Here is a 23,091-nt window from a genome sequence, read left to right on the forward strand (position 1 = left end):
CATCAGAGCCAGGGACCTCCCAGAGCCGGACATGTGTTTGCAGAATTCCTTAAGGACTCCTTGGCCCCTGGGCCAGGGATGAGTTCCATCTCAGTTAGGATGTCCCAGAGGCATTGGTTTCACTACTGGTACTGCCAGCCTTCACACTAAACAAACATCCTGCCTCTCTCTGCAAGCCTGAGGTCAGTTCTAGGCAAAATCCAAACTCCAGGATAGGCTCCTAAGACTAACCTGTAACCTTACAGCCGGACCCCACCTGGTTTCATTGGAGACAGAGGCCTGAAGGGAAGGCTTGTCTCCAGGCAGACTCTGGCCTCCCCCTGAAGGGGCCAGTGAGTCTCTGAGGTGGAAGAACTCCCAGGGACCCAGGCTCTGCTCCCATTTCCCACAGTGGAACTTACTGATATTCCCTCCAACTTCATAGAGGAGGATGCCGGCTGACTCCATGGACCTGTGGCACAAGACAGAGAGAGGGAAAAAAAAGCTGCTTCCTTTTCTTCTGGAAACAGTAAAAGCACAACCGTGCATGGCCCCCAGGCCTGGAAAGGGCAGTCCTCACTGATTTTTTGTCTCACTGGGGAGAAGAAGCATAAGGACCCTCCTGAAAGAGCTGGAGCCGGTGACAGAGTCCAGCACCCAGGGTCTGGGGAGAGGCAGCTGGAGGGCACTTGGTGAGGTACAGCCAGGGTGCACCCCGCTGCGAGGCCCCTTCCTTCCGGGCATCAGAATGGAGACTGCGAGGGCAGGGAAATGAGTGGTGACAGATGGGGACAGGAGCCTGCTGTGAGGAGCAGATTTTGAGTCAAGATGGATTATGGACGTTGTATGATTACATATGATAATTATGCTTATCATGTAAGAATCGCAATTGATACATGATAATTATGGGTGTCCTGAGCTCAATTTCATGGCTTCTTATCTGCCATGTGGCCTGAGGCAAGCGCCTTCTCTTTTCTGAGTCTTAGTGCTCCCTTCTATTCAAGGAGGACCTGGACCAGACACTTGCTGAAGATGACAGTCTGAGGGCCCCTTGTGCCAATGCCAAGACGGAAGCTCTTGAAGGCTCAGGCTGTTTCCTGCGCCCTGGGAATGACGGCTGCACATCAGCCCCGACCTTCTTCCAGCTCCTTGGCCAGGTTCTGCTCCTTGCTGCAGGACCTCTGCCTGGAAGCCTCCCCTCTCCCTCAGACTACACCAGCCTCGTCTTCCAGGCACACCGTTCCCTGCATTTCTTATGAAACGTAACACAGTTTGTAACTTGAGCTTTGATTCATAACTATGTACTTTTTGTCTAGCTCTTCCTCAGGGCTGTGAGCTCTTAAGAGCAGGGCCTCTGTCTGTTCTTTCCATGACTAGTCTACAATTCTATTAATACACTGTGGGCCAGGTGCAGTGGCTCATGCCTATAATCCCAGCACTTTGGGAGGCCGAGGTGGGACGATCACTTGAGGTCAGGAGTTTGACACCAGCCTGGCCAACGTGGTGAAACCCTTTCTCTACTAAAAATACTAAAAAATTAGCCGGGTGTGGTAGTGGGCGCCTGTAATCCCAGCTACTTGGGAGGCTGAGGTTGGAAAATCACTTGAACCTGGGAGGAGGTTGCAGTGAGCCAAGATTGCGCCACTGCACTCCAGCCTGGGCGACAGGGCGAGACTCCATCTCAAAACAAAACCAAACAAACAAAAAATGGTGCCTGGTGGTAGGCATTCATTAAATATCTATTAAAATGAATAAATGAATGAGCAAGTGGTGGTCATGATGATTATTACTTGGAGCCAAGAAGTTCTCTAAGGTTGGAGAACCCATCTGACCACCCCAGAAAGGGAAGGCCAGGTCAACAGCACGAGTAACTCCCTGGCGGCCTTCAGTTCTGGGGTGCAGAACCCTCCCTGCAGGGGAGAGGCTCCCGCCTCCAGGAAGTGCTCCTTACTGTAGAAGGAGGCTGTCCATGTCCTCACTGCCTTCTTGACCCTTGGAACCAGGGCTGAGGCGCTCTGTGAACTGCCTCAGGACGTGGGCCACTTTGGTGCTGGGGGTGAGAGGCACCTTCAAGGGGTCCTTGATAGGCCAGACCACCTGGATCTTTGCCACCTTGAGAGTCTGCAGAGAGAGAGAAAGTCCATATACATAGGCACGAGCACGCCTGGAGCTCAGACATGGATGCATAAACACAAAAATGGCACTTACACAAATGACCACACTAAAAATCACGAGATGCACACATGCACGCACAGACACACACACACACACGCACATGCAGGCCACTTGGGCACAGATCACAGACACACATTCCAGATGTGTGCACACACAAACACAGACATAGAAACATGTGTCTCTACGGCTGTGTTTGTGTTCCTACGCCCGTGGCTTGCATTCGTACACACAGCAGGAGTACATGCAACGCACCCACAAACAGATATGTAGGTTTGTATAAAGATCCATCACTCGCACGCCATGCACGGTGCAGACTCGATGTTGATCAATTTCTCTGATCAATTTCCTTTGATAAGGAGCCGTGTTCAGGACCTCTCCCAGGAATACTCAGTATTTTTGGAAGGCTCTTTCATTCTACTATCCCCCTGCCAGCCCCAATCACCTCACGCTCCTCAGAGTGACCCCCATTTTCCCAACCCTCGACCAGGGTCTGCCTAAAAATGGGGCAGAGGAGATGGCGCCTAGGGGAAGTCTCCGTGTCACTCCATTTCCCCTCCCCAACCCCCTTCTAAGCCCTGGTTTCTCAGCCACGCCACCTCTCTCCCTGTGATGGCGCTGCAGCTCCCCCTCGTGGCTTCACTGGGCCATTGCTGGCAGACCGGTAGCAGGGACCTGGAGGAAGGGATGCACCGCGCTCCAGGCTCCAGGTGCCCACCTGTCGCCTCGGCCCTTCTCTACCTGCCTGGGGTCGCGGGCACTCACCGCCTCGAGGCCGTCCCCCGCCTTGTCCTTGTCTGCGTGCATCCTCCGCAGCCAAGTCTTGAGGCCTGCGTCACAGAGCTGGGGGCGCCTGCTGCTGCTGTCGTTCAGTTTTCGCACCTGGGCGACCAGGAAAGAGGCGACCTGGCCAGAAAGGACCAAGTCTGGGCAGGGGGACAGGACTGCTGGGGTCGAGAGGCAGAACCCCCTCCACGGTCATCGTGGTCTCTTCCCTGCCCCAGCGTCCCACAGGGCTTGGAAATCTGCATTTGTTGGGCTTGGGACTGAAGCACTGGTTTGGCGGGATGAGGAGGGGGCATTCAGCCCCTGAAGTGGGCCTTGGAGTAGGGGACCCTGAGAGTGGAGCCCATCCTGAGGCTTAGTGGATGGTGGTCCCCCCAATAGAGGCTGGAGGGTCCTGTGCCTGCTAAGGGGTAGCTGCTCACTGGCACACTCAGACAGGGGTCCCCCCAGAACATACCTGGAGCAGGCTCTGCTCTGAGAACCCCCAAGCAGCCCACACTGGGGGATTCCTACAGAGACCTCCAGATCAACCCATACCTCTCTGTGGGATCCTAACCCAGCAGACAGAGTCAGAGAACCCAGGCTCCATGGACCCTGATAATAATACGTCTGTCTCCAAGGGTCTGATGGAACTGGGGTGGATTCTGAGCTCCCCTCTTTGCTATGTGTGTGCTATCTAAAGGTGACACACACAGGGAAGGACAAGGGTGATGGGGGCTCTCCCCTTTCACTTCTTCTACATCTATGTTGTCTGAAGATTTTCTAACAAAACATGCAGGCATTTCTTGAATTTTTTTTTTTTTTTTTTTTTTTTTTGTTATGGAGGGGGTTTTTTTTTTTTTTCCCGGTTGGGGGGGAAAGGGGCGATCTCGGCTCACCGCAACCTCCGCCTCCTGGGTTCAGGCAATTCTCCTGCCTCAGCCTCCTGAGCAGCTGGGATTACAGGCACGCACCACCATGCCCAGCTAATTTTTTTGTATTATTAGCAGAGACGGGGTTTCACCATGTTGACCAGGATGGTCTCGATCTCTTGACCTCATGATCCACCCGCCTCGGCCTCCCAAAGTGCTGGGATTACAGGCTTGAGCCACCGCTCCCGGCCGCATTTCTTGAATTTTTAAAGCTCCCTCCAATAAAAAATGTGTTACAATCCAATGTGTTCTGGCAGCAGCATTATCTTAAAGGGCTGAGTGCAGAGAAGAAAGGAACTATGGGAGTGTGAGGGGTGTGTAAGGGAGGTGTAGAGGACTTTTGACAAAGGAGTTGACTCTTGAACTAGGAGGTCTTAAAGAATAAGCAGAGGGTACCAGGCTTCTGCTCTTTAAAAAAAGGTGGGGGGAGGGACTTCCAGGCAGAGTGAACTGCATAAGCGAAGATTCAGTAAGTGCAAGATGAGTTTGGAGTACCAGCTAGCACTTGATGTGTTTAGAACACAGAAGAGTGCCCGGGCAGGGTCAGAGAGAAACTGGGAACAGTGAGAGAGGGCTTCACTTGCTGGTTTCTGGAAAAGGAAATCTAACCTAATGACTTCATGGAAGGAGAGAAGGATAGGAGGAAGGACTGTGGGCGGATGGATGAGTGGATAGTTGGATAGATGCATTGTTGGGTGGATGGGTGGGTAGAGAGTTGGATAGATGCATAGTGGGTAGATGGGTGGGTAGATGGATGGGTAGATAGTTGGATAGATGCATGGTTGGGTGGATGGTTGGGTAGATAGTTGGATAGATGCATGGTTGGGTAGATGGGTGGGTGAATGATGGTAGATAGTTGGATAGATACATGGTTGGGTGGATGGGTGGATGCATAGGTGAAAGGTGGATGGATGGATTGGTAGATAAGTTGGAGGAGTTGATGGATGGATGGGTGGGTAGGTAGATGGGTGGGGGGACAGGTGGGTGGGTGAGTGGGTGGGTGATGGGCAGTTGCATAAATGGATGGGTGGGTGAGTGTGTGGGTGGACGGATGGATGGGTGGGTGGATGGGAGACTGAATGGAAGGATGAATGAACAGATGCAGGGAAGAGGCTACACATCTCTAGGTGAGAAAGTAGCCTGGTCAGCACTGGTAGATGATGCTACCTTGTGTTCACAGCAGTCTCAAGAGCTGGAGAGGTCTCAGTGTTGGGGGCACCATACATGCTGACACTGCAGAGGGGGCCTCGCTCCTCCTCTGGCTCCTCCCCTTGCTGTCACTTGTTACTCAGGGCAAAGCTTACGGTGGGGGCAGGAGGCAGGGGTATCCGTTATCTGGCTCCGGGCTCCGTCTTAGGCAGGCCCTGTGATCCTGAGCCTCAGGGATGGGGCTTTCTCAGCAGCATAAAAGCTTTGATATGAAGGAATTATTTGCGCAAGTTGGGGGAACTCTTGCAATCTGGGGTAGACCAGATGGCAGCAGATTGACTGAGAGGCATGGCAGTGGAGACAGAAAGTGAAGATGCTTCTTCTTGGTCACTAAAGCAGGGGGAAGAAGAGAACACAGGCCTGTGCAGAGCCCAACAAACGTCCTGGCAGGGACACACAAGGGAACTGAAAGGACAATGTCCACGTTCCTGGAGGGCAGGGCAGCAGGGCAGCTTTACGCAGATGAGGGGTGCCGAGCACCCAGCAGCACTCACCGTCCACAGCAGATCCTGGTAGTGCACCATTATCTGCACTACCTCAGCTGCCCCCTCTGCCAGCTGCTTCTCCTTGCCTTTGGGGAGCTTGGGCGGCCGCCCTTGGTGCAGAAAGAGGTTAGGGGCCATCACAGTGGAGACATTCCACAGAGTCATCTTGTTGTGCTGTTCCCGGGCCACCACCTTCCTGAGGAATTCCAGCAGTGCCTGGGGAAGGGTGCAAAACATCCCTCAAATCTCAGCACATCCGTGGCACCTCCCACCCCTATTAACAGGACATCCTGATGCATGACAAAGGGGCGCTAGGAAGAAGCCAGGAGCTGTGAAGGCAGTGAGAGGGGCTCCCGTTCCAGCTGCACCCTGTGATCTCTACGTGTCTCTGTTTCCTGCTCTGCAGTGTGTCCAATACTCTTTCCCTCCCCTGCTCCCTCAGAGACTGAGACATCTGGGTCAGACTTCAACTTCCCGGTAGAAAAGGGCCACAGGTCTGGAATATGGGTCATTTCCTGGTGAGGCCCAGGACAACTCCTTCTTTCTGGAGTCTGGATCTACCCAAAAACAAAGGAAAGAATAGGGAAGCAGAGATGCTGGGGAGAGCAGGGGAAGGTGATGAGAGCTACCATTTACTATATATTCTTTGAGTTCCTGGGCCTTTAGTTGGTACATCTCATTTAATCCTCACAGCAACTCTATAAGGTAGCTCTTTCTTTCTTTTTTTTTTTTTTTTTTTTTTGAGTCAGAGTGGCATGATCTCAGCTCAGCTCAGTAACCTCTGACTCCTAGGTTCAAGTGACATTCTCGCCTCAGCCTCCCAAGTAGCTGGGATTATAAGTGTACACCACCATACCCAGCTAATTTTCATATTTTTAGTAAAGACAAGGTTTCACCATGTTGGCCAGGCTGGTCCTGAACTCCTGACCTCAAGTGATCCTCCTGCCTTGGCCTTCCAAAGTGCTGGGATTACAGGTGTGAGCCACTGCACCTGACCAAGGTAGCTCTTACTATTATACAGAGAAGGAAACAAGCTTGGAGGATGTGCCAAGGGTCACACAGTCAGTAAGGACAAAGGGATGGAGTGAAGAAGGGAGGGAAGGATGGATGGATGAAGAAATAAAAGATGAATACGTGAATGGATGAAGATAAATGGGTAGAGGAAGGAAGAATAAATGGAAGGGAGGGGGAAAGAAGGAAAGGAGGGAGGGAGGAAGGGGGGAAAGGAGGGAGAAGGGAGGAAGGGAGGGGGAAGGGAGGAAGGAGGGAGAGAGGATAGGAAGAGAAGACGCATATTGAGTACCCTGCAAAGCATTTTCTACCCCATGATTCCTCATGGGTTAGCTTTTATAATTTCCAAAAAAATTAGACAAGATGTTATTAATGCTATTATCATCCTCTATTTACTGAAAAGGAAGCAGAATCTCAAACAGGAAGACCCCAGGGCTCCTCACAGGCTGACCCTGGAGGCTCATCTTGACTCTGAAGGAAGGACAGCCAAGAGGATACAGGGAGCTGGGCCAAGGCCAAGCATCCGCTCCCATACGACAAGGGGAATTTGGTAAGGGTTTGTTTCCCAAACTGGTTCCACAAGGAACACCAGTGCCGTGCAATGCTTTCCACAACAAAAGAGGTCCGTGATCAACTGCGTTTGGAGAGTGCTGCGTACGCTAATTCCACTTGGAGATTCTCTCAAAGCCTTCGTATACCAAAGGCTCCGAGAGGTCCTGGGGACGAAAATGCTCTTTTTTTGTGGGGGGACGGAGTTTCACTCTTGTTGCCCAGGCTGGAGTGCAATGGTACGATCTTGACTCACCACAACCTCCACCTCTCGGGTTCAAGAGTCGCTGAATGAATGAATGAATGAGCACATTTGGAGCATGACTGCAGCTGTGGGCTGAGGTGGCAGAGTGGCTGAATGAATGAATGAGCACATTTGGCAGCTGTGGGCTGAGGCGGCAGAGTGGCTGAATGAATGAATGAATGAGCACATTTGGTGGCTGTGGGCTGAGGTGGCAGAGTGGCTGAATGAATGAATGAATGAGCACATTTGGCGGCTGTGGGCTGAGGTGGCAGAGTGGCTGAATGAATGAATGAATGAATGAGCACATTTGGCGGCTGTGGGCTGAGGTGGAGAGTGGCGGTGGTGCATGGTAACTCTTACCTTCAAGGCATTTCTGTTGGGTTCTGGGAGGATGAGGATGAGCAGGTGAAGAATCTGTAGGCGCTGCTTCAAGTCGGGGATGTCTGCGGGAAGGAAGGGGCGTCAGTTTCCATGGGAGGCTCAGGGACTCTCCCTCCCTCAGTCTGGTCTCTTCCTAGGGAAATTCCAGAGCTGGAAATTCAGGGGACAGCCAGGGACCCTTTTTTATCAGGTGTGGGACTGTTTCCTTGTCTGATGTTGATACAGACAGAGCCCTGCCCAGTGCTGGTGGAGAGGGTCACTTGCTATACTTTGTGTAACAACATAAACACGCAAATGCTGCACACACCCAGATATGCAGTCCAAGGCTACAGCCCAAGGTCAGAAATGCAATCAACCAGCAAATCACCCTTAGGAGGGGAGACAGATAGCTCAATGGGCCGAGATAGGTTTCTTGAAACCCTCTGTGTTGTGAGGGTTGAAAAGGAACAGCTGTCTCACACCTGGTGTCAGGATCTCGGGGGAGAGGAGGTGGGTAGGAGGAGGTAGTAGTTATAGATTCAAAGAAGGAGTTCACCAGAGCCAGACAACATCCAGCAGCTGAGAGATGGCTGGGACCTGGAGAGGAGCTGCATAGGAGACTCGGAGGCTGAGCACCCCGGGCACCAAGCCTACGATCCTTCCTTCCTTCCTTCCTTCCTTCCTTCCTTCCTTCCTTCCTTCCCTCCCTCCCTCCTTCCTTCCTTCCTTTCCTTCCCTCCCTCTGTCCCTCCCTCCCTCCTTCCTTCCCTCCCTCCCTCCTTCCTTCCCTCCCTCCCTCCTTCTTTCCTTCCTTCCCTCTCTCCCTCCCTCCCTCCTTCCCTCCTTCCCTCCCTCCCTCCTTCTTTTCTTCCTTCCTACAAATATCTATCAAGTACCTATCAGGTGCCCATGATCCCATATGACTAACCTTTTTTCCTTCCCTCCCTTCCTTCCTCCCTTCCTTCCTTTCTTCCTTCCTTCCTTCCTCCCCTCCCTCCCTCCCTCCCTCTCTCCCTCCCTTCTCAACACATATCTATCAAGTACCTATCAGGTGCTGTGCTCAGTCCAGGAACCGGAAACACAATAGTGAAGGAAGAAAACAGTCGCAGGCTGGCGGAGCTTACATTTCCGAGAGGAGACACAATACACAGCAAAGAAAAAATTGGAGGAGTGACAGGCATCCTTGTGTCATTGCAGTGGCTGGCAGGCAGCAAGGTGGCACATGGGGTCACGACAGCCCCTCGCAGGCACTGACAGCCCGCTGAAACTTGAATGGCAGGAAGCAGCCAAATGAGGGCGGAGGGAGGTTCCACTCCGAGGCAGCAGCAAGCGCAGAGGTCCAGGGAAGGAAAAAGGAGGGGAACAGCAAAGCAGGTGAGCCCGGCTGACAGTGGGGAAGAAGGGGCCAGGAGGGAAGGGGGCCAGAAATAGGCAGGACCTCAGCCAGAGCGGGTGGGCCCAGTAAGGAGTGGGAGCTTATTACAAGAGTGTTGTGGAGGGCGGGAAGCAGCGCAGGGAAGGGATCTGATGTATGTTTTCCAGTGAGGTTGAGGCCAAGCCTGATGGTTCATGCCTGCAATCTCATCCCTTTGGGAGGCCGAAGTGGGAGGACTGCTTGAGGCCAGGAGTTTGACACTAGCCTGGCCCACATAGTGTGACCCCCATCTCTACAAAAAAAAATGTGAACAAGTATGTCAGGCATGGTCTCATGTGCCTATATTCTTGGCTACTTGGGAGGTTGAGGCAGGAGAATCACTTGAACCCAAGAGCTCAAGGATGCGAGCTAGGATCATGCCACTGCACTCCAGCCTGCGTGACAGAGCAAGGCCCCGTCTCCAAAAAACAAACAAACAAAATGAAACATTGAGGTTGTTGGAATCAAAGGACATAGAGGACCTCTCAGGATCCCTGTCCCTAGCTTGGGGGTGGAAACCAGACTGCTGGAGCCTTGAAGCTTTTTGGAGAATTCAGAGAGACAGGGAGAACCTCACAGTCAGGAGAGTTGCTTTACTTTTTTGAGAAAAATAGAAGTGACTATGTTTGCACACTGTGGGTTGTGAAGAAGTCCAGACAGGAACATGTACATGCAAACTATAAATGCAGCAAGGTCCATGCAATACACGCTGATCTGCAGACGTGCACACAGATGGACATGCACATACATGCGTGCCCACAGATACACAGGTAGACGTCACTGATAAGCTCAACCTTATGGATGTCAAGATATGAAGGAAACTGGTCGGCTCATCCACGTGGGAACTAATAGGGACTTGGTATGCAAAAGCTTAGCCTCCTCTCCCCACACACATGCACTTGCACACATGCCATACAACACACACAGGACATGTGTGCACATGCGTATGCACACACACTTGGCGCACATGCTTGGACCTCTTTCTTCCCCATCAATTGGACATTTCTGGAACAGACATTTCCAGGAACAGGGAGTCCTCCCTTTGCATGGCTTCCCCTCTCCAACCAAGGCCAGTGACATCCAGCCCTCCATCCCTGCACCGGCTAAGGGCTCGGGCACACTCACTGGGCACCACGGCGAAGGCCGGGAGGTACTCAGCTGTGAGCAAAGGCGTTGGCAGCTTCCGGATGAACCTTTTGAGCAAATCGGAGGCGTCATTGTGATGAACCTCGTCCCAGCTAAAAAGGCCAGTGTAGAAATCTCTCTCCAGCTTCTGTTCCAGCCCCTACAGGAAGGAGGGGCATGAAAACACAGTTGACCCAGGGCTTCCATAGAATAGGAACACTTGTATACTGTTGGTGGGAGTGTAAATTAGTTCAACCATTGTGGAAGACAGTGTGGTGATTCCTCAAGGATCTAGAAATAGAAATTCCATTTGACCCAGCAATCTCATTACTGGGTATACACCCAAAGGATTATAAATCGTTCTTTTATAAAGACACATGCTCACATGTTCATTGCGGCACCGTTTACAATAGCAAAGACCTGGAACCAACCCAAATGCCCATCAATGACAGACTGGACAAGGAAAATATGGCACATATACACCATGGAATACTATGCAGCCATAACAAAGTGATGAGATCCTGTCCTTTGTAGGACATGGATGAACCTGGAAACCATCATTCCCAGCAAACTGACACAAGAACAGAAAATCAAACACCACATGTTCTCACTCATAGCCGGGTGTTGAACAATGAGAACACATGGACACAGGGAACGAAGCATCACACACTGGGGTCTGTTGCGGGGAGGGCTAGGGGAGGGACAGCAGGGGGTGGGGAGGTAGGGGAGGGATAACATGGGGAGAAAATCCAGATATAGGTGACGGGGGATGGAGGCAGCAAACCACCTTGCCATGTATGTACCTATGCAACAATCCTGCATGATCTGCACATGGACCCCAGAACCTAAAGTACAAAAATAAAATAAAAAGAAGAAGTTGCTCTGCCACTTTTCTGGGACTCAATTTCCTCATCTGCAAAGTGGGGACAACAAGAGCACCTCCCTCATGGGGTTGATGTGAGGACGAAATGGACTAATGTGTGTGCCACTGAGCACGGAGCTCTGCTCATTAAACGCTGGTGGTCTGACTCCAGGGCCCACTCTCTCCGCCACCATGCTAATCCTGCCACCTTCAGCCTCTCAAACCCTTGACCCACACGGAGACCAAAGACAGATCACTGGCAAGCCAGGGACTGGATTCTCTCCCGGCTTAACACACATGTGAGGATCGGGGAGACACAGCCTTGGTGAAGCGGGGAAAGCCAAATCATTACCTTGACCCTGGCCTGGGACCCGGGCACCCTGAGAATGCCTTCCATGTCCAGTCCTCTCTTTTCCAAACAGGACAGCAGCTGTCAGGGAGAGAGAAACAGCATTTAAACCAGAAACTGTGGGTGTATTTGTTTCCCATGAAAATCAGAAAAAGGAGTACCAGGAGAAGGGTTTACCTCAAAATAATAATAGTTTTCATGACCACTTCCATGAGCCAGGCATTCTGAGAGCTCTATATACATTTTTCTCATTTGGAGGAGGATACTGTTATTATCATCCCAATTTACAGATGTTGAAAGGGAGGCTCATGAAGGTTCAAAAATCCACCCTTGACTTTAAGATTCAGAAGTTAAAAAGAAAAGAAAAGAAAAATCCACTCTAAGGATTACTTGCGGCCAGGAGTTCGAGACCAGCTTGGGCAACATAGTGAGACCCTGTCTCTATAAAAAAGTTAAGACAAAAATTTATGAAATAAAATCAACAACAAAAATTCACTCTAGGTCTCTGAGCTAGCAAGTAACAGAGCCAGAATTTGAACCCAGGTCTTCCTGATTCTAAAGCCCGTCCTCTCACCCCTTTGCTAGCTGTCTCCTGACAATGTCCCCCAGAGCCAGGCTCTAATGGACTAAATAAACCCAAGCTGGGGACGACTTACAGCTTGAAGGACCAGCGGGACCTGCGTGCTGGGGAGGACTTTGTGGTCAGCTTCCAGCAGGCTGTCAAGGGACACGCCAAAGAGGCGAGTTTCTGCAGGAAGTCAAAGAGCAGAAGGTGTATTTCACTTCCTGGAACCACCACTGGGCTCTGACCTGCAAGACCTTCTGGGCAACTAGAATCAGACTTATTTTCCTGTGGAAGGACTGAGCTCTCTGGAGAATGGCTGGACCCAAACCTCTCCTCTTGAGCAGAACATCTGGCCTCAGCAGTAACGAAAACACTACCGCTGAGGAGATATGTCTCAGACCAGAAAATCTCAGCTGGATAAAGAAGTATTGAAAGGGTTGGGCATCGTGGCTCACGCCTGTAATCCCAGCACTTTGGGAGGCCGAGGCGGGCGGATCACGAGGTCAAGAAATCAAGACCATCCTGGCCAACACAGTGAAACCCTGTCTCTACTAAATGTACAAAAAAGTTAGCTGGGCATGGTTGTGTGTGCCTGTAGTCCCAGCTATTCAGGAGGCCGAGGCAGGAGAGCTGCTTGAACCTGGGAGGCAGAGGTTGCACTGAGCCGAGATCGCACCACTGGCGGCAGAGCAAGACTCTGTCTAAAAAAAAAAAAAAAAAAAAAAAAAAGCTGAGCATGTCTTGGTGGGAGAGTCCGTGTGCAGCTCCCTATGAGAAACCAGGACTGTGGCCACAAGGCTTTCCCCGGGCAGGGGCTGCTCACCTGCTGCTTTCCACTTCCCCGCCTTGCTCCTCTTCAGGTCCAAGCCAAGGATGTCACACAGCGCGGTCAGCTCTATGAGGGCCAGAGAAGGCACCTTCCTCATATCCTGCAGGGACAAGTCCCCTATCCTCGTCACACCAAGTCTGCCTTTGGGGATGGTGAACTTCTATTAACAGAGAGGGAAGTTAAAGACAATTTGTCAGGCCATATGTCTGATGTGTATTTTGGGGCTTCCTCATTTCCCCTGGGCATTTAGGCAGAAGGAAGAGCCGCGTGAATAAGAGCAGGTGCTCAGGAGTCCGTCCTCAAGTCAAGTCCAAGCTCCACCTCTTGCAAATGAGCTGACATTCTGAGCCTGTGATTCTTCATAATCATAAAATAGAGCCTACCTCAGGAGGTTTTTGTGTGTGTGTTTGTTTGTTTGTTTGGAGACACAGTCTTGCTGTGTTGCCCAAGCTGGAGTACAGTGGCATGAACATTGCTCACTGAAACCTCAATCTCCTGGGCTCAATCGATCCTCCTGCCTCAACCTCCTGAGTAGCTGGGACTACAGGTGCGCACCACGACACCTGGCTGATCTTTGCATTTTTTGTAGAGACAAGGTTTCCCTATGTTGCCCAGGCTGGTCTCAAACACCTAGGCTCAAGCATTTCTCCCAGCCTCCCAAAGTGCTGGAATTACAAGCGTGAGCCACTGCAATGGCCTTATAAGATTTTTGTGGGAGCAAATGAGCTAATAGATATAAAGTGTTTAGCACAGTCCCAAGCACATAGCGAAGCCCCAGGAAATAGAGGCTGTTTTCACTGCCTGTCCTCCCACAAGAGGGCATGGAGGAGAGGGGCCACTCCAGGGGCCTCTTATTGTTATTGCGTCTACTCTTGCCTTTGTTCCTCTCCCTCACCGGGTCTGTCTCCAGCCTCGGCCATGCCACTCGCAGAAATAAAGAATGCTCAACTGTGCCATCTAGAGGCCACCTTGGGAATCAGCAGGCAGGACCAGGCTTTCCTCCACCCAAGGTGAGAGCTAAGGCAAGCAGGAGGGCAGGGCTCGCTCAGCACTGCTTGGAGGACGTGATCAGACCACTTCCCAGTGCTCAAAGGGAAAGGAATAGTAATTGATACTTATAATACAGCCTAGTGCTGGGGGCATGGGCTACCGAGTCATACCTCCTGGGTTCAAATCCTGACTTTACCTGTGAGTGTGGGCAAATAATTTTACCTGTGTAAAATTATTCATCTGCAAAATGGAACTGATAACAGTATCTACTTCACAAGATTGTTGGTGAGATTAAATTCAATAAACCATATGAAACATGGTGCCTGACACATAGTGAGTACTCAGTACTTATTATTACCATTTTTTAGTTTACTTACACAATTATCACCAAGTTAATAGAATGAAATTAAATCAAATATGTGAAGTATTTGGCCTAATGCCTAGTGTGTGGTAAAAGACCAATATGTGATGTCTTTAGCATTATTATTACTCAGAGAAGGGTCTTGCTCTGCTGCCCCAGCCGAAGTGCAGGGGCACAATCACAGCTCACTGTAACCTTGAACTCCTGGGCTCAAGCAATCCTTCTGCCCCAGCCTCCTGAGTAGCTAAGATTACAGGTACACATCACCAAACCCAACTTTTTTTTTTTTGAGACAGAGTCTCACTCTGCTGTCCAGGCTGGAGTGCAGTGGCATGATCTCCACTCACTGCAACCTCTGTCTCCCAGGTTCAAGCAATTTTCCTGCCTCCACCTCCCAAGTAGCTGGGATTATAGGTGTGCACTACCACATCCAGCTAATTTTTGTGTTTTTAGTAGAGATGGGTTTTCACCATGTTGGCCCAGAAGGTCTCAAACTCCTGATCTCAAGTCATCCACCCGCCTTGGCCTCCCGAAGTGCTGGGATTATAGGCATGAGCCACCGTGCCTGGCCCACACCCAATTATTTTTTAAACTTTTTTGTAGAGATGGGGTCTTGCTATGTTGTCCAGGTTGGTCTCAAACTTCTGGCCTTAAGCGATCTTCCCACCTCAGCCTTCCAAAGTGCCAGGATTACAGGTGTACATCATCATGCCTGGCCCTTTAGCATGATTAATTATCATCATTCATAATTTAATGGAGAAAAATTACCAAGGAAGAAGACAAGAGAATTTTGAATATTAATTATCTCTGATGTTTTAGAAATAGAAACTCATTATTTAAAAATTTTAGACTGGGTGAGTTGGCTCACACCTGTAATCCTAACACTTTGGGAGGCTGAGGTGGGTGGATCACCTGAGGTCAGGAGTTCAAGACCAGCCTAGCCAACATGGTGAAATCCCTTCTCTATTAAAAATACAAAAATCAGCTGGGCATGGTGGCACATGCCTGTAATCACAGCTACTCAGGAGGCAGAGACATGAGAATCACTTGAACGTGGGAGGTGGAGGTTGTAGTGAGCCGAGATTTCACCACTGCACTCCAGCCTGGGCGACAGAGTGAGATTGTCTCAAAAATAAATAAATAAATAAAATAAATAAAAGTGCTATTTGGTGTGCTATGATTATGGAAGATATTATCACTGAGATAAACTAGGTGTAAAGCATGTGGGAGCTCTGTTTTCACAACTTCTTTTGGGCCTAAAGGTATTTAAAAGTAAAAAGTTTAAAAGGAAATTCACAAATTCAAATTCAATTTGAATGAGTGAAAGTACTCTCACACTGGAACAGAGGCGACTGCAGAGGGTGGGGCCTATTTCCTAAGCAGTAGAGAGAAGTGATCAGTTGGGAAGGCTCTGGGGTCAGGCTGCCAGGTGTTCCAGTCCTGGTCTTTGCACGACAATTCTGTCATTTCCCTCTCTGGGAGCCATGATATTGTTTGGCTGCCCCCCACCAAATCTCATCTTGAATTCCGACGTGTTGTGGGAGGGACCATGTGGGAGGTAACTGAATTATGGGGGCAGGTGTTTCCTGGGCTGTTCTCATGATATTGAATAAGTCTCACAAGATCGGATGGTTTTAAAAAGGGGAGTTTCCCTGCACAAGCTCTCTTCTCTTGACTGCCACCATGTGAGACATGCCTTTCATCTTCCGCCATGATCGTGAGGCCTCCCCTGCCATGTGGAACTGTAGTCTATTAATCCTCTTTCATGCCTTAATCACAGCATGAAAATAGACTAATACATGCCACTTCTCTTTTTGTTTTCTTTTTCTTTTTTTTTAGAGACAGGATCTTGCTCTGTGGCCCAGGCTGGAGAGCAGTGGTGCAATCATAGCTCACTGCAGCTTCAACCTCCCAGGTACAAGTGATCCTCCTGCCTCCCAAGCAGCTAAGACTACAGACCTGAACCAACAAGCCTGGCTACTTCAAAAATTTCTTGTAGATATATGTATTGTTATGTTTCTCAGGCTAGTCTCAAACTCCTAGACTCAATCAATCCTCTCACCCCGGCCTCCCAAAGTGCTGGGATTACAGTCGTGAGCCACTGTGCCTGGCCCACTTCTCTTTTTTTTCTATCATATAGTCAGGGAGAAATGAGGGCACTGGAAGCTTTGGAAACAATGCCCTGGATCAGGGCAGCCCTCAGTAAAATGTTACCTAAGATTACATCAACTACATCACCACATAGTCAACAAAGAAACACTTCCTTTAGTAACAGTGGGACTGTGAAAGACTATTTTCACTCCATGAGAGAAGTCAGAATAGTGGTTATTCTGTAGAGAAAGGGATTACCTGGGAAGGGCATGGGGGAGCTCAGGGGGTGGTGGGGCAGGAAGTTTCTTTCTTTTTTTTCCATATTACAAGGCATCAAGCAAGGGAGGAAGTTTCTGTACTGATTTGGTGGTATTTACACATGTATACATGCCAAACTGTACATGGTAATTATCTGAACTATAACTCAGTTAACGGCGAGTTATAGTTCCATCTTTAAAAACCTATCAATGATTACATCCTATTTGGAAGGAACTATGCTGGGATAGGTGAATATTTGGGGGAAATAATACAGCCAGGTGCCGTGGCTCACACCTATAATCCCAGCACTTTGGGAGGCTAAGGCTGGAGGATTGCTTGAGCCCAGGAGTTTGAGACCAGCCTGGGCAATGTAGGGTGAACCTAACTCTAAAAAAATTTTTAAATTAGCTGGGCATGGTGGCATGCAACTGCAGTCCTAGCTACTTGGGAAACACATGTGAGGGTAGCTTGAGCCTGGGAGGTTGAGGCTGCAGTGAGCTGAGATGGCACCGCTGCACTCCCGCCTGTGTGACAGAGCGAGACCTTGTCTCAAAGAATAAAGAAAGAAGGAAAAAAGGAGAAGGGAAGGAAGGGAGGGAGGGAGGGAGGGAAGAGAGAGAGAGAGAGAAAGAAAGAAAAGAAAGCAAAAGAAAGAAAGAAAAGGAAGGAAGAGAAAGAAAGAAGGAAGGAAGGAGAGAAAGAAGAAAGAAAGAACGAATGAACTAAAATGTTAGGTCCCTCTCTGTCACTCTAGGCACTAAAATTAATTTTAAAAGTAACTAGAAAATCATACGTTGATGGACAGTTATAAGCTTGCTGGAGGAGGGAGGGCTTTCTAAAGATAAAAACAAAGAGCATGGAGACAATCCTGACAGGCCTGCTAGACTATAAGCACCCTGCTCCCCAGTCCTTCACACCTAGTGGTCACTCAGTAAATATTTGTGGTACAAATTAAATGAATGAATGATTCAACAACTTCTGTGCTGGGTGCCTGTCGGTGTGGAAGGTGTGAAGAGATGGGTGCTGGTGCCTGAGCACAGGTGGACCTAGCCACCAGCCCTCTGGACAGCGTCCTCACCGGCAGGGAATGCTTGCCCCAGGCAGAGGCGCCTCCCGGTGATGAGCCGCTCCTCTGCAGGAGCACCGCAGCTTGTTCTGAGTAGGCAGAGTCCATGTTGAAGGCTTCTTCCCTCCCAGCCCGCTCCAGCAGCCCCCCAGGCTCTGCTGCTGCAGGGGAAACAAAGCAGAAAGGCAGTGAGAACTGGCTACCAGGAAGCAAGTGCTGGGGTTCGGGACTTAGGCCCTTAGTCCTAAGAAGTGATCTCCCAAGCTCAAGTTCAAAGCCCCAGGATCAAATCATTAGGTTTAGGGCTCAGGCTTATTGCCAGGGAAGTGATTTCCTAGCTAAGACCCTCACTGCCCCAGGAGGGGATTTCCTAGCTGTGGCCCATTGACCCCAGGAAGTGATTTCCTAGCCAAAACCCTCCCTGCCCCAGGAAGTGATTTCCTAGCTAAGGCCCATTGCCCCCAGGAAGTGATTTCCTACTTAAGGCCAATTGCCCAGGAAGAGATTTTTCCCATCTCAAGGCCCATGGGCCTGATGGCAACAGCTCACTTAAGGGCCCAACCTGTCCCCTCAGGGCTCCCCCCTACTGCCCTTGAGCAGGGAAGGCAGGGAGTCAGCAGGAAGAGGGAAATGCTGGGAGGTGCACACCTTCTCTTACTTCACAGAGCAGCCCTTTGTGCAGCCTAGAAGATTCTCAGGGCCCTGGAGAATGAAGACCACTTACCTGGAAAAGATTTAGAGGCCCCGGAACTGAGCTGGGCCCATTTCATACCGGAGTCCCCATTCTCTGATGACATTTTCTATGCAAATTACAGACAGTGCCCAATTAGTGGTGTGGGAAGCAGACAATGCTCGCATAACCCTGGGAGATAGGAGCCACTCACAACACCTTTACACAGATGGAGCCACTGAAGGCCAGAAGCAGAGTTACCTGCCCAAGGTCCCACAGTGGCTAAGTGGGGGAATGGGCACTGGGGCCTAAGTCTGGCTCGCTCCAGTGCCTGTGGTTTTAATCACTGTGTTATGCCACTTCAGAGCTGCTCCAAGAAAGATGATGCCCACAACCTATCATCAGGCTTCAAGTGTCAGCAGGGCACATAGTGACAATAAAAAGTATTTTGTACTGATAATGAGGTAAGAGGTGGGACTTTGGCTGAAACAGGGAAGAAGCAAAAACACCTCTCCATGAGACATGCCCACAGTGCCATGACAGTTTACCATTGCCATGGCAATGCTTGGAAATTACTGCCCCTTTTCTAGAAATTTCTGAATAACTTATTCCTTAATTTGCATGTAATTAAAAGGCAGAACTGCTCCCGCCCTGCCACTCTGGACACACTGCTACAGGGTGGCCCTGCTCTGCAGGAGCAGTCACGGCCCTGTATCACTGCCGCCTCCATAAAGTTGTTTTCTTCTACCACCAGCTCACTCTTGAATTCTTTCCTGAGTGAACCCAAAACCTTCCAGAGCTAAACCCCAATTTGGGGGCTTGCCTGCCCTGCTTCAATAGCAATTATATAGGAGGAACCTAGGCTTTCAGGCTCACCCAAGCACACAAAGTGGCAACAGGCATATGTATATACAGGGGCGTGCATGGCAGATGAAGATCTACATGTTCCTACGGACATAGTGGAGGGCAGGAAGACATATATGTGCAAACCCCTGCACTCTAAATACACACACACATACCAACACACACCCCAAACACACACACACCAACACACACATATACTAACACACACACCAACACACACATATACCAACATACACAGCAACATATGCACCAACACGCAAACACACACCAAGCACACACGTCCCAACACACACTCCCCAACACCAACACACACACACTCCAACACACACATCCCAACACACACACCCCAACACATGCACACACACAAACACACACCCCAATGCACACTCACCCCAACACACACACCCCAACACCAACACACACATGCCAACACACACCCAACACACACCCCAACATACACACACACACAAATACACCCCAACACACACACACCCAACACCAACACATGCACCCGAACACACAGCCAACACACACCCCAACACATGCACACACCTCAACACACACACAAACACCAACACACACTCCAACATATACACACACCCAACACACACCACAACACATGCACACACACACACCCCAACACACACACATCCCAACACACACACCCCAACACACACATACCCAACACACACACACAACCCAACATACACACCACAACACAGCCCTGCAGCAGAATCACTGCATCTCTCAGGCTGTGGTGGCAGCACAGAGACCCCAGTCAGACAGGGTCTGCAGCAACTCATATGCCACTCACCCCTGAATTGAAGACCCCAAAGACATCCCTGACATCTCTGACAGGTGCCTTTTGTCGTCTTTGCAGTGAGCGAGTATAGATGTCCAGCCGGCGGCACACAGCGGCCACCTGGGTCTGTGTCAGGGTGGACAGGAGCTCCTGGTGATCACCGTCCAAGCCCAGGCCACCAAGGAGGCCCGACAGGCCTGTGTCCTGCAGCCACTGGGATTCAGCTTCCCCTTCTGCCAATGGAAGTGAAACCCAGATGAACACACACAGCTCCGTACTCAGCCACACATGCTAGCCAAAGGTCCACGTGGAAGCACACACTCACCTGGACACGGGAGTTCCTACATATGATTGTGAGACCTATGAACACCAACCAGGCTCTTTGGGGGAGAAGATCTAATGAGCCACCTGAGAATTGGGGGTGTGGTTGGGGGTATTGATGGCATTAGCCAGTGTGTGGGTGTCAACCCATAACATAGCAATCCCCAGAAAACAGCGCTGGCTGAAGAAGGGTGCCACATGTTCTGATCTTGGACCCACTTCTCTCCAAAGTAATGAATCCACTTCTCCAAAATCTGGCAGAGACCACAACAGGGTCACATGGTGTCCCCTTGGGAAGTTGGTGCTGGGAGTCGATGTCCCCTTGGGAAGTCCTCCATTTCAAGACCTTGTTGGTGTTGGAATTGTCCCTTCGACTGTGCTTCCTAAGGAAACTGTCACAGTCCCATAGCAAAACCATTAATTGGAATGGGAGGGTACGGTGAGACTGCAGGATCTCGGATCCTGCCTCCAGAATTCTGCTCCAGGAATTTAGACCTCGAGCCTGAGAATCTGCACTTGGAATATCTTCCTCGGATTATTCTAACGCAATAGAATCTTCAGATCACACTTAAGAAACACTAGCCTTATCGTGGAGGAAATGGACCAGGGCTTGTACGAGAGTTCAACCGGAAGCTGAACACATGCACAAGAGGATTGGTAGTTGTACCCAGTGCTGACCAAGTTAGTCAACAAGGTAATAGTTGTTTCTAAAAACCCAAACAAAACTGCTTTTATGGCAGCCCAGGGTGTAAATAAGCCAAGTCTTCCCTCAACATGTTCCCTGCACTTGAGAACCAGAACAGATGCCTCCAGGGCAGCCACAGTGTTGCAGGTCCATTCCTGACTTGTGCTTGCTGGAGGTACTGATTCTATCACGATACCAGACATTTTTTTGTTTGTACAGGATCCTTTCAATGAGCCACTGTTTCTTGAAATTCACCTACTACTTTTGTAATTTTTCTTTCTTTTTTTTTTTTTTTGAGATGGAGTTTCGCTCTTGTTACCCAGGCTGGAGTGCAATGGCGCGATCTCGGCTCACCGCAACCTCCGCCTCCTGGGTTCAGGCAATTCTCCTGCCTCAGCCTCCTGAGTCGCTGGGATTACAGGCACGCGCCACCATGCCCAGCTAATGTTTTGTATTTTTAGTAGAGACAGGGTTTCACCATGTTGACCAGGATGGTCTCGATCTCTTGACCTCGTGATCCACCCACCTCGGCCTCCCACAGTGCTGGGATTACAGGCGTGAGCCACCGCGCCCGGCCTACCTTTGTAATTTTTATCTGTAACTAATTATCCCTGTAAAATTCCTTACAAAATATATTCCCTTACTCATGGTCTACATTTTTCACTTAAAAAATCTGTTTTAAAAGGAAACAAGATCCCCACCATAAATGGAGCATCCGTCATCACCTGCCGTGAGTAGATATTGATAGGAAAAATAAATTATTAACAATCATTCTGGTTCAAGTTGGTGTCTAAATAAAAAGAAAAGATGGTCGGGCACGGTGGCTCACGCCTATAATCCCAGCACTTTGGGAACCAAGGTGGGCAGATCACCCAAGATTAGGAGTTTGAGACCAGCCTGGCCAGCATGGCAAAACCCCACCTCTACTAAAAATACAAAAATTAGCTGGGTGTGGTGGTGAATGCCAGTAGTCCCAGCTAATTGGGAGGCTGAGGCAGGAGAATCGCTTGAAGCCAAGAGGTGGAGGTTGCAGTGAGCCAAGATTGCTCCACTGCACTCCATCCTGGGTGACAGAGTGAAACTCCGTCTCAAAAATCAAACAAATAGCCGGGCGCGGTGGCTCAAGCCTGTAATCCCAGCACTTTGGGAGGCCAAGGCGGGTGGATCACGAGGTCAAGAGATCGAGACCATCCTGGTCAACATGGTGAAACCCCGTCTCTACTAAAAATACAAAAAATTAGCTGGGCATGGTGGTGCGTGCCTGTAATCCCAGCTACTCAGGAGGCTGAGGCAGGAGAATTGCCTGAACCCAGGAGGCGGAGGTTGCGGTGAGCCGAGATCGCGCCATTGCACTCCAGCCTGGGTAACATGAGTGAAACTCCGTCTCAAAAAAAAAAAAATAAAAATCAAACAAATAAATAAATAAATAGGAAAGAAAGGGGGAAGAAAAACAATCTTGGCTCCATGCTATTCAGGATCCCTCTGCCCTGTGAGTCTAAAAAAGCTCCTGTGTTTATTTAATTGCCCAAAGTGGCTTTTCTCTGACCCACTCTGACTCCACTCCCTCTGTGTTGTTGGAAATTAGATTGCAGGCCACATCATGACGCCAGACAGGTCACATCACCACATGGTCTGTTTGCCAACCAGGGGCAAACCCAGCTGAGTTAATTACATGCCAAACAAGGAAGGGTTCCACGTGAGCCCTTTCATTCCCTCATGTGCTGAACGAGTAAGGATGGAGGACGGGAATGTGCTTGGCTCTGTTCTAGGCACTGTGGACACAGCAATGAAAAGGGCTGATGATGTCCCTGGCGTCATGGAAGTGACATTCTAGTGGGGGTCACAGATGCATGCACAGTAAAGTGCGCCGGTGATGACAGGCAGTGATCATTGCTGTAGCAATGAATAAAGTAGGGGAGGGGCTAGAGAGTGATGGGCAGGCGTGCTATTGTATGTAGGGAAGCTTGTGAAGACCCCTCTGAGGAGGTGACATTTGAGCTGAGTCCTGATGGGAGAGAACAAGTCGTGCAGATGCCTGGGCAAGACCATTTTAGGCCAAGAGAACAGTGAGGACAAAGGACTTAAGGCAGAGAAGTGCTTTTATGGTCAAAGACCAGCAAGGAGGCCTGAGGG

The 23,091-nt window shown here is 50.0% G+C and overlaps 1 protein-coding gene across 3 annotated transcripts in view; it reads right to left on the minus strand.

Annotated features, from left to right (window-relative positions):
- ARHGAP40 (Rho GTPase activating protein 40) overlaps positions 1-23,091 on the minus strand; it is a 46,846-nt gene that overhangs the window by 934 nt on the left and 22,821 nt on the right. The window contains exons 3-14 of one of the 3 annotated variants that reach the window (XM_032294952.1): positions 19,965-20,185; positions 18,341-18,416; positions 17,629-17,777; positions 12,845-12,950; positions 12,113-12,204; positions 11,460-11,537; positions 10,246-10,405; positions 7,707-7,789; positions 5,552-5,758; positions 2,917-3,057; positions 1,931-2,100; positions 402-451 (exon numbers count right to left, since the gene is read on the minus strand). In XM_032294952.1, the coding sequence (XP_032150843.1) occupies positions 402-451; positions 1,931-2,100; positions 2,917-3,057; positions 5,552-5,758; positions 7,707-7,789; positions 10,246-10,405; positions 11,460-11,537; positions 12,113-12,204; positions 12,845-12,950; positions 17,629-17,777; positions 18,341-18,416; positions 19,965-20,185 (1,533 nt within the window). Of the gene's footprint in view, positions 1-401; positions 452-1,930; positions 2,101-2,916; positions 3,058-5,551; positions 5,759-5,924; positions 6,100-7,706; positions 7,790-10,245; positions 10,406-11,459; positions 11,538-12,112; positions 12,205-12,844; positions 13,011-17,628; positions 17,778-18,340; positions 18,417-19,964; positions 20,186-23,091 lie in introns of those variants that run through there. The other 2 variants (XM_032294951.1, XR_004274058.1) reach the window with 2 other exon arrangements.

This window comes from Sapajus apella, unplaced genomic scaffold (genome assembly GCF_009761245.1).
Source record: "Sapajus apella isolate SASKATOON/1434 unplaced genomic scaffold, GSC_monkey_1.0 scaffold33, whole genome shotgun sequence".
In the NCBI taxonomy this organism is placed as follows: domain Eukaryota; kingdom Metazoa; phylum Chordata; class Mammalia; order Primates; family Cebidae; genus Sapajus; species Sapajus apella.